The 17,890-nt window shown below is 38.4% G+C and overlaps 1 protein-coding gene across 2 annotated transcripts in view; it reads left to right on the top strand.

Moving 5' to 3' along the window:
- Positions 1-3,106: 3,106 nt before the first annotated feature.
- The window catches only part of DHX36 (DEAH-box helicase 36), a 30,967-nt gene continuing 16,183 nt past the window's right edge, over positions 3,107-17,890 (top strand). Inside the window, exons 1-11 of one of the 2 annotated variants that reach the window (XM_070753490.1) lie at positions 3,107-3,411; positions 5,080-5,207; positions 7,040-7,271; positions 8,739-8,777; positions 10,013-10,187; positions 10,285-10,360; positions 14,022-14,096; positions 14,272-14,438; positions 15,450-15,531; positions 16,803-16,943; positions 17,381-17,483. In XM_070753490.1, the coding sequence (XP_070609591.1) occupies positions 3,208-3,411; positions 5,080-5,207; positions 7,040-7,271; positions 8,739-8,777; positions 10,013-10,187; positions 10,285-10,360; positions 14,022-14,096; positions 14,272-14,438; positions 15,450-15,531; positions 16,803-16,943; positions 17,381-17,483 (1,422 nt within the window). In that variant the 5' untranslated portion in view covers positions 3,107-3,207. Of the gene's footprint in view, positions 3,412-5,079; positions 5,208-7,039; positions 7,272-8,738; positions 8,778-10,012; positions 10,188-10,280; positions 10,361-14,021; positions 14,097-14,271; positions 14,439-15,449; positions 15,532-16,802; positions 16,944-17,380; positions 17,484-17,890 lie in introns of both variants that reach the window. The other variant, XM_070753491.1, reaches the window with a different exon arrangement.

Raw genomic sequence — 17,890 nt, 5'->3', positions numbered from 1 at the left:
AGCAGAATGAATAGTGCTCATCATGTCCCATAGCAAAAGGTACATTAATTGCCATTAAAGTTGAAAATGTTCAGTAATTATTTCAGGAAATGCTCAGGCTTCTGATTTTTGCATTATACAGAATTGTAATGAAAATATCTACTTGAATACTCATCCATTCCAAAAGCTTTGTACATCATAAATTAGTTTCAGAATATTTGACATTTATTTAAAAAAAAGTAATTACAGTCAGTAAAGATGCAGACTCAAAAGTGAAATTTGCAGACTTATAATGAAATGTATTATATGGAAAAAGTTATCTTAACCAATTATTTTGTTGATTTATTCTTATTCAGTGAAATTGAAAAAATGAACTCCAGAATCTACTGTTTTTCTCACTAGGGTTCACTACATATTTACTGGACACCCAGCGAACCAGTTTGGTGTAGTGGTTAAGGTACCAAGCTAGAAACAGGAAGACTGTGAGTTCTACTTCCACTTTACCACAAAGCAGTTGGATGACTTTGGATCAAACAATGTCGTTTGGCGGGCCCCAGGGGAAGAGGCTTCTCTGTGGTGGCCCCGGCCCTCTGGAATCTACTCCCCCCCGGAGATCAGAACTGCCCCCACCCTCCCTGTCTTTCGTAAACTACTCAAGACTCAGGCATGGGGGAGTTAAGATATTCCTCCCCCCTAGGCCATTACAGGTTATGCATGGTATGTTTGTGTGTATGTTTGGTTTTATTATAAGGGTTTTTAGTTGTTTAATTAATTGGATTTCTACATGCTGTTTTTATCATTGTTGTTAGCCGCCCCGAGTCTGCGGAGAGGGGCGGCATACAAATCCAATCAATAACTAACTAACTAACTAACTAACTAACTAACTAACTAACTAACTAACTAACTAACTAACTAACTAACTCATTCTCCTTCAACCTTCAGGAAGTGGCAACAGAAAACCACTTCCCAAGAAAACTACAAGAACAGAACCAGGAGACAATCCTTGACTCAAAAGGATAAACAAACAAACAAAAATCAGCACCATATACAAAGCCACATTTCTAATACTAAAGGATTCTGAGCTCTATGTCTGAAGGGACAAATGCCAATTTTGCATATGCTTACATTATTTTTATCTTATTTTAATTTTATAACAACTGGCTTAATAAAGCGCATAGCTCAATGTCTATGGAGATTCTCAGTCATCCAGGTCATGGTTGTCTCAAAGGTGCTTTTTCAAGAAGCAATTGGACTTTCTGGCTTTTCTTTGAAGACATTTCACTTCTCATCCAAGAAGCTACATGTTTTCAGAGAAAAACCAGAAATTCCAGTTGCCTCTTGAAAAAGAACCTTTGGGACAACTGGTTTAATATTTGAGAACTTTAGAAAATTCTTATTGAAGGAGGGAAAACAGAATTCTTGCCCTTTTCCCTATAAGAAATAGGCTACTACAGCTGCTTCAAAATGTCATCTACATATGTTTGCACATACAAACTTGATTATTTATTTATTGTTGTAAGCTGCTCTGAGTCCTTCGGGATTGGGCGGCATACAAATGTAATTAATTAAATAAATAAATAAATAAATAAATAAATACTAAATAAATAAATACTTTCATATCCTTCAATCAATACCTGAGTGAACATGTTTACATCAGGCACTGAAAAATGTAAGATGGTTAAAATTCTGCACATATGGCTTGACTGTAGTCAGCAGACATCTTTTTTGTGGTTCTGATAATCATTCAAAATCACTAGGCTTTACATGAAGTGGAAATAAGAGTCTAGTTGTATTAGCGAAAGCATTACAATGTAATTTTCAAAAGTAAAGAGTTTGTCTTGATTTATACCTACTTCCACTGAACCTTCTTCATCCACTGACTGTCTAAAATGATAGGTTTAGTATGAACTACACCTATTAAACTGTAGCAATTACATCATGGCCTGCCATTTGGGATTGCTGTCTACTAGAAGAGACTGTGCAACTTTTTACTGTAATTGTCACATAATTGTAATTGTCCCACAATCTGGGGTAAAACTGTCTACTTTGGAAAGCTGCAGACCAAGATTTTATAAACTACGAAGTATAAATGAAGTATAATTTAAAACAGGACTTGAAAGACTGCACATCCTTATTTCAATGTTGAAATGTATATTGTGGGCTGCTGCAATTCGATTGTTAGGGCTTTCCAATTGGCAAAATGATGATTTACAATCACTTACAAAAAGCCGATGACCCAAAATTATAGTTCTCCTACCAGAAGGCTGGGGTGACATTTATAGGGCTAGTCAGGTATATAATTAGGGTTTTTACTTACTGGAGGTTAATTTTTCTCACCCTCAAAAATTTCAAGAGGGATGAATCTCAACACCTAGATCCATAAGCTTGTTTCTTGCTAAATGACAGTGAATCTTGGAATCCTAGAGTGTTAAATTGGAACTAACTTTGCATCTAACCCGGTGTTGTTTTTCAAACCTGGCATGTTTAAGGGTGGACTTCAATTCCCAGAATTCCCCAGCCAGAAATCTGCAAATTGAAGTCCACGGATCTTGAAGCATGCTGGCTGTGGAATTCTGGGAGTTGAAGTCCTCTCATCTTAAACTTGCCAAGTTTGAAAGATTGATTGAATGGTCCATCTTTTCCCCTTCGATTCGCGCCTAGGCTGTGAGACCATCGACCTCACAGCTTTGAATAAGTTGGCAAAACGTTGCCCGCTTGTTAAACCATTGAAAATTGCCACTTAATAAAAGGCTGCGATTGTAATTACATATGTAGCACCCTGGGTGAGGCTGGACCAAAAATACCTTTCCGCTAAAAGTTGAAAATCTCTCACAAAAGATTCAAACGCACAAAGAATAATAGTTTGGTGGAAACGGCCCCCTCTCCCCCATTCCCGTTGCTGGGCAATCAATTACCACCGCTCGACGGCAGCAACGCCTGTAGCATCGCGGGTAATTCAGCCGCTTTCTTAAATACTAAACACGAGCCAGGTAGGGAATTCTGGGAATTGAAGTTCACACATCTTAAACTTCCGGTGGTTTAGAAACGCTCTTCTTGTTAGCACCCACGGAGCGGCGCTTGCGCCTGCGCACCAGCTTTCGTTTTCCAAACGGAAGTGAATAATCCTGTGTCAGACCGGCTTGAAGTTGGTGGCCGGTTCTGTTTCCGGAGGTCATCGCGACTGAGAAAGAAGGTCTCAAGAAACGCGTTTGCGTTGACCGGTTTACGATGAGCTATGAGAACCGCCGGGCTTGGGGCCGCAGGGGCGGCTCTCGCGCTTCACAGTCGTCCTCCCCCTCCTCCTCCTCTTCTTCCAGCGGTGGCAGAGGGGGCGGCCGCAGCCGACCTCCTCCACACCTGAAGGGCCGCGATATTGGCCTGTGGTACGCACGGAGACAAGGCGAGAGAAGCAAAGAAGTCGAGAGGCAGCAGGTGGGTGATGGAAAAAGAAGAGAAGGCGCGGAAGAGCTCAGTTTGCGATGCGGGATTATGCCTTGGCTTCCATTAAGGTCGTTTTTCTTTAGTACGCTGCGAAGCCTTGAAAGCACGCCGAAGACTTCGGCTGAGGAGTTGGGAGTTACTGCTATAGAAATGAGGGTGAAGTACGTCTTGAACGTAGGGTACCCTTAAATTTTTATTTATTTTGTTTTGTCAAGTATGTCTTGGTATACGAAGATATAACAATGTTTATATACACTGCTCAAAAAACAAAAACAAAATATAACTCTAAATAAATCAAACTATCCACTTAGGAAGCAGCACTGATTGACAATCAATTTCATTTTGTTTACAGCACATTCAACTTTGTACAGAACAAAATATTCAATGAGAATATTTCATTCATTCAGATCTAGGATGTATTATTTGAGTGTTCCCTTTATTTCATTGAGCAGTATCCATGATATTTGTAAAAGAGAAACATTAGGACAGGGAACAGAAGGTTCTCTGTTGCGCTTATGCACGCCCCTTACTGACCTCTTTGGAATCGGGTGAGGTCAACAGTGGATAGTCTAAGGGTAAAGTTTGGGGGTTGGGTGATGACAGAGTCAGGTAATGAGTTTCAGGCATGAACTACTCGGTTACTAAAGTCGTATTTCCTGCAGTCGAGTTTGGAGCGGTTTACTTTAAGTTTGTACCTGTTGTGTGCTTGTGTGTTGCTGTGGTTGAAGCTGAAGTAGTTGACAGGAAGTACGTAGCAGATAATTTTATGAACTATGCTCATGTTGTACTTAAAGTGAGGTTGTTCTGAGCTTTTTAATTTTAGGATTGTAAGTCTAGTTGCGTAGGGTATTTATTTATTTTTATTTGTTCAATTTTTATGCCGCCCTTCTCCTTAGACTCAGGGAAGCTTACAACATGTTAGCAATAGCACTTTTTAACAGAGATAGGCTATTGCCCCCACAATCTGGGTCCTCATTTTACCCACCTCGGAAGGATGGAAGGCTGAGTCAACCTTGAGCCGGTGATGAGGTTTGAACCGCTGACCTTCAGATCTACAAGTCAGCTTCAGTGGCCTGCAGTACAGCACTCTACCTGCTGCGCCACCCCGGGTATTCTGTTGTGAGTGGAGGGTTCTTCTAGTAAAGTATCTCTGGATGTTTTCTACAGTGTTTATGTTCAAAATGAGGTGTGGGTTCCAAACAGATGAGCTATATTCGAGGATTGGTCTGGCAAATGTTTTGTATGCTCTGGTTAGTAGTGTGGGATTACCAGAGCAAAAGCTATGTAGGATTAGGTTAACAACTTTTGAAGCTATTATGGCGATGTTGTTGCAGTGGGTTTTGGCACTTAGGTTATTTGAGATGAGTATTCCAAGGTCTTTTATGGAGTGAGGGTTGTCTGTAACATCTCGTTTGTTCAGCTTGTATTTGGTGTTCAGATTCTTTTTGCCAATGTGTAGGACAGAGATGTGTCCTACACATTGGGCTGTGAGGTTCTCGTATTCTATGAAAAGGGAAGAAAAAGAAAACTTACAGTTTTCATGAATAGTGGTATGCACTTTGACACTTTGGATAACATTGATCAGTGAGATAGTTAAATACAAAATAATATTAAATATTGCATGTTAAATGTTTAATAAGATACATTTTACTTACTTAGAGAGCTGTGGTGCATATGGATGAGCGCAGAGAAGAACAGATTGTACAACTGCTGAATACTGTCCAAAACAAAAATGAAAAAGAAGAAGAAGAAGAAGCAGCTATGTCTTGGTGGTCTGATGAAGAAGGGTAATAAGAACATTCAATCTTTTTTTGTTTTTGATAAAGTTACCTTATTTTTCAGTAGGAATTAGAAGCAAAGCAAGGACAGCTTAAGAATGGTAAAGCAAGTAGTACAGTCTGATTTGATTTCATATCCTGACTGCAGTTAAAAATATAAGTTTTGAGATCATCTGCTTAAGTCCCCTTCCGTTTACTAGTATCCCCAATAGATGGCATCTAGATCCAGTTAAATAACTCCAGTGAAACAAGAGTGACCATCGCTTAAGATAATCCATTCTAGTATTAAATAGTTCTCACTGATAAGAATTCCCCCCCTGGCGTATGATCAAATATATTTTCTTGTCATTTATACCCTTTGTTTCTTACCTGGCTTCTGCATTAAATCTAAATGGTACTTGCCTATCTTTTCCATGATAGCCTTCCAAATATTTGAAGACAGCTAAGCATAGCCGATGCCTCCAACTGTTCCTTTTAATCTTTTTCTTTTATCATCTTGGTTGCACTCCTGTGACATACTCTAGTCTGTCATTAAGTTTCCTAAAATGCAGTACCAGAATGACGTAATATTTTTGGCTCGGTCAAATACTAGACTAAAATAACAGAGTTGGAAGGAATCTTTGAGGTTCTTCCAATCCAATCCTCTGCTTAGGCAGGAAACCCTACAGACATCTTCATAAAAACTTCCAACTTCACAACTTCTGGAGACAAACTATTAGTTTCTTGTGGAACATTGAGTCTAATACTGTAGGCAAGATCCACTAAGTCTTTCACAACATTAGTCAGGTAAATAGATCATTCTATCAAAAAGGAGTCTTCGAGCGTTTGAACATGATTTATTCTTGACAAATCCATTCTAGCTCCTATCAAGTGTTATTCTTTCCTGTTTGCCGGCTGATTAATGTTTGATCCATTGTGCCACAGATTGACCATGTTGTAGTCATGATCAATATTTGCCTTTCTACCATCCTCTGTCAACATTTCTATCTTCTGTGCTTTCCATTGTCCATGCTACCCGAAACCAGTTTTGTAAAATCTCTATTGAGGGTGGGTGGGAGTGGAATGAAGTGTATGTAGTGTAGTATATACATACTGGTAGTTCTGTATGAACCACAAAAGATACTGGCAGCTCTGTTTTTGAAGCAAAGTGAATGCTAAATAAAACTAACTGCTTCTGAACCTCAACATTCCTTTGCTTTACAGACCTGTGAAGGTTGTAAATATGAGGATTGGTCATAAAGTTACTTTATTAGCACTGTCATATCACATGTTGTAGTGAAGCATATAACAGAGCTTTTTAGTTTGTCCATAGGTATTGACATTATCAGATAGATAAATTAGGTGAACTTTTGATATTTTTGAATGAACATATTGTCTTTTAAAAATGAATTACTTTAAATTATAACTTTAGTCCTGTGAGTAACTAATATTCTGCAGTTTGATTGCTTATGAAGATGAATGTCCTTTACTGTCATATTCTAAATACCATTTCCAACACTTTTTCTGAATGTTGTCTTCATTGACAATAGATATTTTTTGTATCTGTATTAAATAGTCAACAGCCCAACTGAGGTCAGACAGATAAGCGCACACATATAATTAAAGTTTTAGACTGCGTCTTATTTGAGACAGTATTGTGATATAAGCAGAGGGAGAATGGCAGATTAATACAACTGCAAACAAAGTACAGCTAAAATCTGATTCTGCAAGATTCGTTGAAATTAATTGCACCTGCTTAGTTGTAGATGACCAAGTAGTTATAGATCAGACTTTTATGATCTATACATTTCAATAATGTGCACTTTTTCACAATAGGAATATATGCAATTATTTTTTTCCAGGTATTCAAAGGAGGTTCCTGCTAAAACAAAGCCTGTGGTGGAAAAGCCTGTGGTGGAAAAGCCTGTGGTGGAGAAGGCTTCTGAAAAGAGAAGGCCAGCACTGGAAAAATCATTTCTGGTTCAAGATTCAGATTATCTTTTACAAGAAAATATGCCTGATAGTGACTTAGATGAACAATTTAAAGAAGAACTGAGAAAGAAAAAGTCTGATTCAAGATATATTGAGATGCAGGTACTGAGATTTTCTGAATGACAAGATATTATAATTCAATAGAGCTTGAGATATCAATCTTACAAATATAGAATCAGACTTATTTTCTGAGTTGATATGTATAGAAATATAACAGATATTTTCCCCTTCAGTCAAGAATGCTTAGCTATTGAAGTTTCATACTCTGAAATCCTGTTGGTAATGGAATGATGAGATGGAAGTGAGGGAGAAAAGTATATATTTATCTCTACTTGGAGTTAATAATTTTCATAATAATATAGAATCAATGTCAAGGTTTAGGAATAATGAAAATAAATTGACAGTTTAAATCACATTGAATTTAGTTTCAATGGAACTAGGATAAAGCCTTATAATCTTAGTACATAAAGCAACTTAGTTTGTGTCAGCAAACAAGGCACCAAGGTAATTAAACAACACCAAATATAGTCTTAAACCAAGATTGCGGGTAAGTGATTTGGCAAGGTAATTAAACAACACCAAATATAGTCTTAAATTAAGATTGCGGGTAAGTGATTTGGCAGATGAACTAATTCCAAAAAGTGTTAAAACTGTAATAGATCTGGAAATGTTCTTGGTGTCTCGGTAAAGTGAAAGAACAAAACTTAATAGGATAAAAAAACTCATGCATTGGTCTAGCAAGTGAGATAACCTATAGCACTGATGGCGAACCTGTGGCATGGGTGCCACAGGTGGCATGAGGAGCCATATCTGCTGGCATACAAGCCTACTGGGTCCACCGGAAGTTGGGAAACGGACCATTCTGGCCTCCAGAGGGCCTCCACGGGGAGTGGGAGGCCATTTTCACCCTCCCCAGGCATTGAATTATGGGTATGGACACTTGTGCATGGACAATAGTGCACACACTGACCTATAAGATTATGAATTATGCCCTCTGGGCAAATATTCTTGCAACTAATAAAAGAAGACTAATTGGAGAAGTTACATAATTAAATTCAATTGTGTCTCCTCTGCATAGATTTGGGGTATCATTTTTGTTTCAAACCAGTGTTGTTCAGTTAACAACAACAGGTGTAAAAAGCATATGGATCTCTGCTTGTTACTAAGTAGGATAAGCATTCATTTCCTTTCTTAAATTGTGATATCAACGAATAGCTGATCTGCAGTAGGCAGTTTGTCAGAGCTTTGGCATACTTTGAAAGATCTTATTGCTGTCCATGATATTTTCACTGAGGCTAGCACCCCAGTGATGTCACCAGTGTGACTTAGAGAAAGGAATGCTAAGGTATCTTTTTAGCAGAGATGCTGTTTTCCTAAATATTTGGTACATTTTGTCTTGCTTCAATCAATTTTTCAATTGATGTATCATGATACTTTAAAAAAATTATTAACTGTAAAGAGAAAACAGTTGATTAGGGGATATCACGGAATTTATGTCTTATAATTCTATTAAAATTTCAAGAAAAATGAATTGTGAAGTAACCAAGTTTCATGTTCTTTAATTTGCAGAGATTTCGTGAGAAATTGCCTTCCTTCAGTATGAGGAAGGTATGGAATGTTTATTGAAATAATTTGTTTGCATCTTTAACGGGGTTTGGATAAAGAGGTTTTATATAAACAAAATGAATGTTAAATAGTATCAGAAATTTCAATAACATATTAAAAAGTAGTGCAATAGGATGATTTCTCTGAAGGAGTTGAAGCTTGCTAATACACTAATAATGGATGTATTATCTGTTTCATTAAGGGCCTCATCAGGGTGGTGTTTGACCTCAGGGGTGGGGGTGGATTGGGTGTGGCCTGTTCACTGTCACTCGTGTTGGGAGCACCTGGGGTGGTCTGAGCGCTCTGTCAGTGAAAATAGGCTCCTGAGCTCTGTTTTCATCTGTGACTGCCTCCTGCAGTTCTTTGCCAGCGAAAACAGCTGGGAGGGCCACCTGCTGCTTGTCCTTTGTTATTTCCAAGTTGGCCCTGCGGGCCAGATCTAAGCACCCCATTGCACGGATGTGGCCCACAGGCCTTGAGTTTGACACCCCTGCACTATAACATGAGATTTAATTACCATTTTTAAAAAAAAACAGAATTGTTATCTAGTCTTCCTGCTGAGACAGTTATGAGCCTAATATTAAAACACTACTTTTAGTTAATATAGTTGATTTAAAATGTAGACTTTAATTCAAGAAATTAAGTAGTTTTTAAGTACTTAAAAGTTATTGTATTAATGCTAACATTTATTTATTGCCAAGCTATTTTAACAATCTTAAAAGAGATAACTTTTTTAGTAAAAAAAAAAGCCTCTTTTTAATATGTAAGGCTTGTGCCAGCCATAGTACATTGTTTTTGTTTCTATTTATTTCCATGGATTAATCGATTTTTCTGATTAGAGAATTAAGAATAAATCAGTTTTCTTTGCTAGAAATGCACCAAATGATAAGCATTTGCTTTCTGCAAATCCAGACTGGTTTTTAATGAATTCCCAACATATCTGGGTTTGGGTTTTTATTTTCCTTTTCCCAGAGGGGCTACAATTGGTATAATTGTTTCTGGCTATGTTGCATATATTTTTAAATTAATGATGTTTCTTTATTAATTAAATTAATTTATTTTATATTTTATAATTTATTTAGAGAATCAGTTCAGACAGATAACAAAACTGAAATCAAGCACTAAGTTGATCAGTGTGTAGTGTGAATTTTATTTGCTTCATCAATGAATTGGTGCATGGATGTGCAGGTGGTGCATTTACACACACAAAGTGACCACTTTTATACTTTTCAAAACAGGAACTTGTTAACCTTATAAATAATAGTCGGGTAACTGTCATAAGTGGTGAGACTGGTTGTGGAAAGACAACGCAGGTAACTCAGTTCATTTTGGATGACCATATTGAAAGAGGAAAAGGATCTTCTTGCAGGATTGTATGCACTCAGCCTAGGAGAATCAGTGCTATTTCTGTAAGTGGTATTTAACTCCATTCTGTAATTAAAAGTAACTCTGTTTTAGAAAAACATAGATTTTAATAAAGTGTTTATTTTTTAAAAAAAAATTAAGGTAGCAGAAAGAGTTGCAGCAGAAAGGGCTGAAAGCTGTGGTAATGGAAAAAGCACTGGATATCAAATTCGCCTTGAAAGGTACGTGATTCTTGTTTATAGCCTGACATTTCATAGAATGCAGATTCTCTTGAATATTTTGCAATCAGTTAGAAGTATACTTAACATTTGAGTGATTATTTAGCCAAGAATGTCTTAGGCATCACAGACGATAACTTGAACAAAAATGAAGCTCAGGAGTTTGACTAGCCTTTAAAATAGAGTACAGTACACATTTGCACAACTTTTGGAGACTCCACTGATGTGTTAAGAGTTGTAGCTTAATAATAATAGTTTTGTAGCCAAGCAGTGTTTTTACTGTGACAAATATTGATAGGAATAGAAATGATTGGTTAGTCACATTTTTGTACATATGTAGAGACACCTATATAATTAGACTGTTATCTAAGCACTGAAAAGACATAGCACATAGACAGTGATTGGCATAAAGAAAGATACAGTTCAGAAAATAGTAATGGAGAATTTGATTTATGAAGAAGGGAAATTTATGAATTTACGAAATTGCAGTGTCCGACTGGATGATGTAAGAAGAGTGGACATATCAAGGAAAGTATCAGGAGAAAAAAGGAATAAAAAATAAATAAGATGGTATTATTTCAGAATGTAGGAAATTCATAGGGCCTCATCTTTCTCGTGGATCATGAATACTGACACACATACTGAGGTCTAAGTTAGGCTTTAATGTGCTGCCTTTACAAATGCCTTGAATTTATTCTAGAAACACCCAAATGAGTTGAAGGAAAGAACAAAGGAGACAATTTAGTTATTATAGGTTTCTGAAGCAAACTGATTACAAAATTAATTTTGGTTAGTGAGGCTAAAACGGAAATATTAGGAGTGAAGATAAACTGGATTATTGACCAATTAATTGCTGTTACTTAATTATTGTCTGCCAGATTGAAGTGGGTAAATTGTTGGGATGCTATATTTACCAGTACAGTGATACCTCAAGATACGAACCCCTCGTCTTACGAACAACTCGTGATACGAACCCGGGGTTCAGAAAATTTTTGCCTCTTCTTACGAACTTTTTTCGAGTTACGAACCGGTATTCGGAGACTGCTGGGAAGCCGCGCGGCTGTTTTAAAAGGTGACAGCCGGGCGGCGGGGCTTCCCAGCACCCTCCCGAACCCGGAAGTTCGGCACAAGTTCGGGGTTCGGGGGGGTGCTGGGAAGCCCCCCAGCACCGGCTGCGACCTTTTAAAAGAGCCGCGCCGCTTCCCATCTGTCTCCTGAAGCCGAACGGCAAAGCCGAACTTCTGCGTTCGGCTTCAGGAGACAGCTGGGAAGCGGCGCGGCTGTTTTAAAAGGTCGCAGCCGGCCTGGGGGGCTTGCAAGCACCCCCCGAACCCGGGTTTGGGGTTCGGGGGGTGCTGGGAAGCCCCCCAGGCCGGCTGCGACCTTTTAAAACAGCCGTGCCGCTTCCCAGCTGTCTCCTGAAGCCAAACGCTAAAGCCGAACTTCCGCGTTCGGCTTCAGGAGACAGCTAGGAAGCCGCGCGGCTTTTTTAAAAGGTCGCAGCCGGCCTGGGGGGCTTCCCAGCACCCCTCCGAACCCCAACCCGGAAGTTCGGCAAAAGTTCGGGGTTCGGGAGGTTGCTGGGAAGCCCCCCAGCCCGGCGGTCACCTTTTAAAACAGCCGGGCAGATGGATGGAAAGCTAAAACCGGGCTGTTTCAGCTTTCCATCCCTTCACGTCCCTTCGCCGCTAAATCGTGTGGCAGCAAACATGCTTTGGGGATTTGGCTGGGGGGGAGAAGAAGTAGGACCTTCCTAACTCCCTCCCCCCCAGCCAAACCCCCAAAGCATGTTTGCTGCCACACGATTTAGCGGCGAAGTGACGTGAAGGGATGGAAAGCTGAAACCGCCCGGTTTCAGCTCCCCATTCCTCCACGTCACTTCGCTCCTGTCCTGGCTAAATCGTGTGGCAGCAAACAGGCTTTGGGGTTTTGGCTGGGGGGGAGGGAGTTAGGAAGGTCCTACTGCTTCCTCCCCCAGCCAAAAACACAAAGCCAGGCAGCCTCCAGCCGCCAAAGGAGCCTCCTGATTCTCCCCGCTTCTCTGTCCCGCTCATTACCCATGTCCGGCAGAAGCTGCTGCCCGATTGCTCTTAGCTGGCGGGATGCAAAGTGCTGGGGTGGGGGGGTGTCCTGACAGCCCCCCCACCCCAATGCGAGCGGCGGGGAGTCGCCCATGGCCGGCAGAAGATCGCTCTGCTGACCTGCTGCCTCGCGCGGAAGCCGGGCAAGAGCGATCTTCTGCCGGCCATGGGCGACTCCCCGTTGCTTGCCCATGGCCGGCAGAAGATCGCTCTTGCCCGGCTTCCCCGCGAGGCAGCAGGTCAGCATCCTCGGCGGGCGAGCGGCGGGGAAGCCGGCGGCTGTGGCAGCTGCTGCAAGAGGCTTCCCCGCCTCCTCAAAGCAGCCTCCCAAACCCGAACTTTCGCTGAGAAGCCCCGCCACCCGGCTGTCACCTTTTAAAACAGCCGGGGGGCTTCTCAGCAGCCTCCCAACGCCGAAGCCCCCGGGCTGTTTTAAAAGGTGACAGCCGGGCGGCAGCGGTTTTTTGCGGGGGTTTTTTATTGTTGCATGGATTAATTGACTTTACATTGTTCCCTATGGGAAACAATGTTCGTCTTACGAACCTTTCGTCTTACGAACTTCCTCCTTGCACCAATTAAGTTCGTATCATGAGGTATTACTGTATTTGAAAGAATTAGGATGATTGCCAGCAATCAACTAACAGAATAACACAGTTGGAAGGGAACTTAGAGGTATGACTGTAACTTGTAGCTTGCATCCTAAGATTTTTATTAATATTGATTGTTTCTTCATTGCTTATTTGACCCCTATGACAATCATTAAGCGTTGTACCACATGATTTTTGACAAATGTATCTTTTTCTCTTATGTACGCTAGAGCATGTGCACCAAGACAAATTCCTTGTGTGTCCAATCACATTTGGACAATAAAATTCTATTCTATTCTAACCTTTGTTTCATGTTCATGACTAAAGATGATTCAGGAAAGAACCTCCAAATTAAAGATTAATAGTAACATTTTAAAATGAATGAGATTTAATAAAGCAACCAATTTTTGCAAGATTTTGATATTCTCTTTTAAAATCTCCATATATTTTGGGCAACTGTGTCAAAAATATTTTGAAATTTTGACCACTATACCAGGTTTTGATGATTTAATGAAAGTTAAAACTATATTATTTTTATTTTGACCTTTTTGGTATAGTTGATGTAATACAATTTGTACAGAACTAATTGTAGATACTCATTTCTGTGAAGAGTTCCTTCCATTCTTTAGTGCAACTAGAATCCAAGAGAGGCATTTTCCTGATGTTTTTTTCAGCACCACTAAAATATATTGTATGCTGTTGAAGCAGCTTATAGATTGTTTCTAATGGCAGTGGAATATGATTGAATGCTTTGATCCACTCTCTTGATTTCAGTTGAGATATTGTCTAAGGAAATTTGTTGATAGAATTATAGTTGTCATCTTTATTTTGCGCAGCCACTCACTTCATTTGAATCTTAATAGGTGTATAGAACTATTGTTAAATCATATTGATTCATTATTGTTTTTGAAATTCTGTTTCCTCCTAATCTTCTATTCATTTTTTTTCAAATGCAAAAAAGGGAGAACTGAAGTATTTTTAATGGATTTCTTTCAGCCGGTTGCCAAGGAGACAAGGTTCAATTTTATACTGCACAACAGGAATTGTCCTGCAGTGGCTCCAGTCAGACAAGTATGTATTTTTTTAAAATCAAAGTAACCAGTAAATGTGCTTTTCAAGGATTTATTTAATGGAACCTTTGTTGCTGTTAACTATTATACTTGTTATGGTTAGTCATTTCTATTTACTTACAACTTCTTAATTGCATTTCTTGGTTTAAAAAACCACTATGTTTATTTTTTTGTAGACAGTTGTCCAGTGTAAGTCATGTAATCCTTGATGAAGTCCATGAGAGAAATCTTCAATCAGATGTTTTAATGGCAATAATTAAAGACCTCCTGAATGTACGACTAGATTTGAAAATAATTTTGATGAGCGCTACACTGAATGCTGAGAAGTTTTCAGATTATTTTGGTATACGACATACTCAACACTTTAATATGTAAAATGTAATTAGTTTTAACTTGTTAGTAAAATAAACCAAGTCTACACTGAGAAATTGTGCATGAAAATAGTATTGAATAATACTGAATCAGAATAGCTAAATCAAAATAGCTAATAAATGTTATGTGGCATGGCACATATTTTTAAATCAAACCAAGGTGCATATAAACTTTGCAAATTTTGCAAAATATAAAGTGAGGTCAGGACAAAAATTAAACAGGTCTGAGAGTAATTTCAAGTAATGTTTTACAGCATTTTTTATTTGGGTAAAAAGGAGGATTCTTATAGCTTGGGGTGATTTCACTGTGCAAAATAGGTGTTCCAAACTTAATATTTACATATATTTTTACATATTTTGGAAAGCAGAAATTTAATGAATTTGTTTGAAAGTGGGGTTTGGGATGTGCAGGTCCCCTTCTTAATCCATTATTTTCACACTTTGAAGACCACAGCACAATATTTATTTCTGGTGTTTCATAATTGTAGGTAAGTTAGATGCATGCTGACGGTTTTAGTTGGGTTTCTGCTGAGACACTATTGTGCTTTGCTGCTTGTAGCAAAGTAGCTGAGTCTCCAGAGAAGGGTGGCCTAGAAATCTAAATAATAATAATAAATAAACATTTCTAAACTTAGGCAAGTATATCCCATGTTATACTTGCTGTTAATTCAGCAACTTTGTATGAATACTGACGTTCTGCACATTCCCAAGATGTTACAGGCTTACTCTTTGACCTTCTAATGCAAAGATAGGTTTGCAGTTGGGTTTTTTGTTTGTAGTTTTTATGTTCCTTATAGTACTCTTGTGCATATGTAAAAAAATGCTTACATTTTTTAAAGAAACTAGACCAGTGCAATGTTTCTTTTGATAGATTCTTTTATTCTGTACATGCTTCACATTCTTGTCTTCTGGTACAATATTTTACGTCTCTGTTTCATTCACATAGCAGTTGTTAAAAATATTTTTTCTCTTCTTTACGGCAGAGGGTTGTCCTATGATCCATATTCCTGGCTTGGCTTATCCTGTCAAGGAATACCTTTTGGAAGATGTCATTGAAAAATTACGGTTAGTCAAAGACTTCCTTTTTCCTTTTCAGAATTAATTCTAATCTAGATTGTGTAGCACATAGATTTCAACATATGGATAAGGTTCCCCACTATTCTTTTCTTCATATTCCCACATGTGCTCCTGTACCTAAACCTTTTCAGAATAAATTTGAAGGTTAGTAGTTCAATAAACATTCAAAGTTGTGATAACACTGAATGACTGGCCTTGAACTTCCAGATATGGCATCTCCCGCACAATCATAAGATCACGATCTGGGCTCCCAGAAGATTTTGCAGCATCCCATGATCACACAATTGCTATTTGTATTCTTTTTGCCAGTTTCCTATAAGTAAGGTCAATGGGAATTTGAAATGGAAGGTTGCAAGTTGCTCCTACTGCTTTTCTTACAGTGAGAAAATTCCAGAGCTCTCATACCCAGTAGCATACAGTGGTACCTCTACTTACGAACTTAATTCATTCCGTGACCAGGTTCTTAAGTAGAAAAGTTTGTAAGAAGAAACCATTTTTCCCATAGGAATCAATGTAAAAGCAAATAATATGTGTGACTGGGGAAACCACAGGGAGGATGGAGGCCCTGTTTCCTCCCAGGAGATTTCTAGAGAGGCCCCAGGAGGCTTCTCTTTGCCTTTTCCGACCCTGTTTCCTCCCAGGAGATTCCTAGAGATGTCCCACAGATGCTTCTCCCTGCCTTTTCTGATTATAGTTTCGGAGGCTTGGGTTTGTAACTGGAAAATAGTTCTTGAGAGGAGGCAAAAAAATCTTGAACACCCGGTTCTTATCTAGAAAAGTTCGTAAGTAGAGTCGTTCTTAGGTAGAGGTACCACTGTACTTGCAATACTCTCTCCTCTATCTACACACAATTGCACTCCCCTACCTCACCTTGTAATATTCACCTGCCCTTTAGTCTGCTTGCAAGCTGCCTAGGAATTGCACCTTCCAGCCAGCTTCTGCATTAGGTTTGCTTGTGGGAAGCTGGCAGAAAGTTGCAAGTTGCAGTCATGTGAGGTCCTTGCCCAACAATCCATGATTTCCATGTAACTCTGGCAACAGTGACTGCTGAGATTGATGTTGAGTGATATGGTCAATAGCTAAGTGATATGGTCATATGATGTCATGCGTTACAACCATATTGCTTACTAATGGAAATTGCGTTCCTGATTACATTAAGGATTACTTGTGCAGTTTTTTTTAAAAAAGTGAAAATCCATTTTGCAAGCAAATATAATCTTGCTACAAGTCTGTAATCCTAACATTGTGTCTGTTTGAAGGTACATGCCAGAAAATACAGATCGCAGGCCACATTGGAAAAAAAGATTTATGCAGGGACACATAAGCAGACCAGAAAAGGAAGAAAAAGAAGAAATTTATCATGAACAATGGCCAGATTATGTAAAGCAACTAAGAACACAGTATGTATATTTCTTCTCCCTTTTCAAAGCAACTTTCAAATGTTCTTTTATCTACTAATTCTTAACTTTTTCTAAGCAAGCTGTTGACCAACTGATAGTTGACTTCACTGTAAATATGAGAGAGATATAAGTAGCAGTATTTTTTGAATTTTTTATATGTGTATTGAATTCTCAGTAAGTTAATTTATTTACAAATTAATTTACTGACAAATTTACAGTAGACATAAGTAGCTGTGTAAGGGAAAGCAAAAAAAAGTTTTCATTGCCTGAAATATTTTTTTACTATAATTCCTTTTTAGAACTATTACCTTGTCCTTAACACACATTATAACTAGTTCTGTTCTTTTTTTTCATACAATGAGAAGCAGCATAATCACTTTAAGCATAGCAATTTTGTGTTGGCAGTACTGACTCTTTATTCTCTGCATGATTTTTAGATATTCAGAAAGTACAATTGATGCACTGGGAATGATAGATGATGATAAAATTGATCTTGATTTAATAGCAGCATTAATAAGATATATTGCTCTTGAAGAAGAGGTGAGTTTCTTATTGGCTGTTAGACTTATTTGCTTGTTTTATTTACTTGTTTGTGCAGAGAAGTGTTCATATATCTTGAGAAATAGTGAAAATATGCTTGTTGGGAAGAAAATTAATAGGTTTGATTGAATTATTTTAAGAACCAGTTCATGTTTATAAACAGAAAATGCATGTTCTTATCTTTAGTTTTATAGTTTGAGAGAAAAACTTATGGAATATTTGTTATTTCTTTGTTAAGAAGAGGTTAATATAGCTTACATTCTGAACTTCCAATCTAGTCTAGCAGAAATGGGATGAAAATGAGAAAGTGGAAATAGTTTTTAATGTATGGTGTGTGGATAGAATTTTATCTGCTTTATATAAATAGAATAGGTAAATCTAGAAATCATCTCCACTCAATATCCAGC

Source organism: Erythrolamprus reginae, chromosome 5, assembly GCF_031021105.1.
Source record: "Erythrolamprus reginae isolate rEryReg1 chromosome 5, rEryReg1.hap1, whole genome shotgun sequence".
Lineage (NCBI taxonomy): Eukaryota > Metazoa > Chordata > Lepidosauria > Squamata > Dipsadidae > Erythrolamprus > Erythrolamprus reginae.
This window is presented reverse-complemented; position numbering and strand designations above follow the sequence as displayed.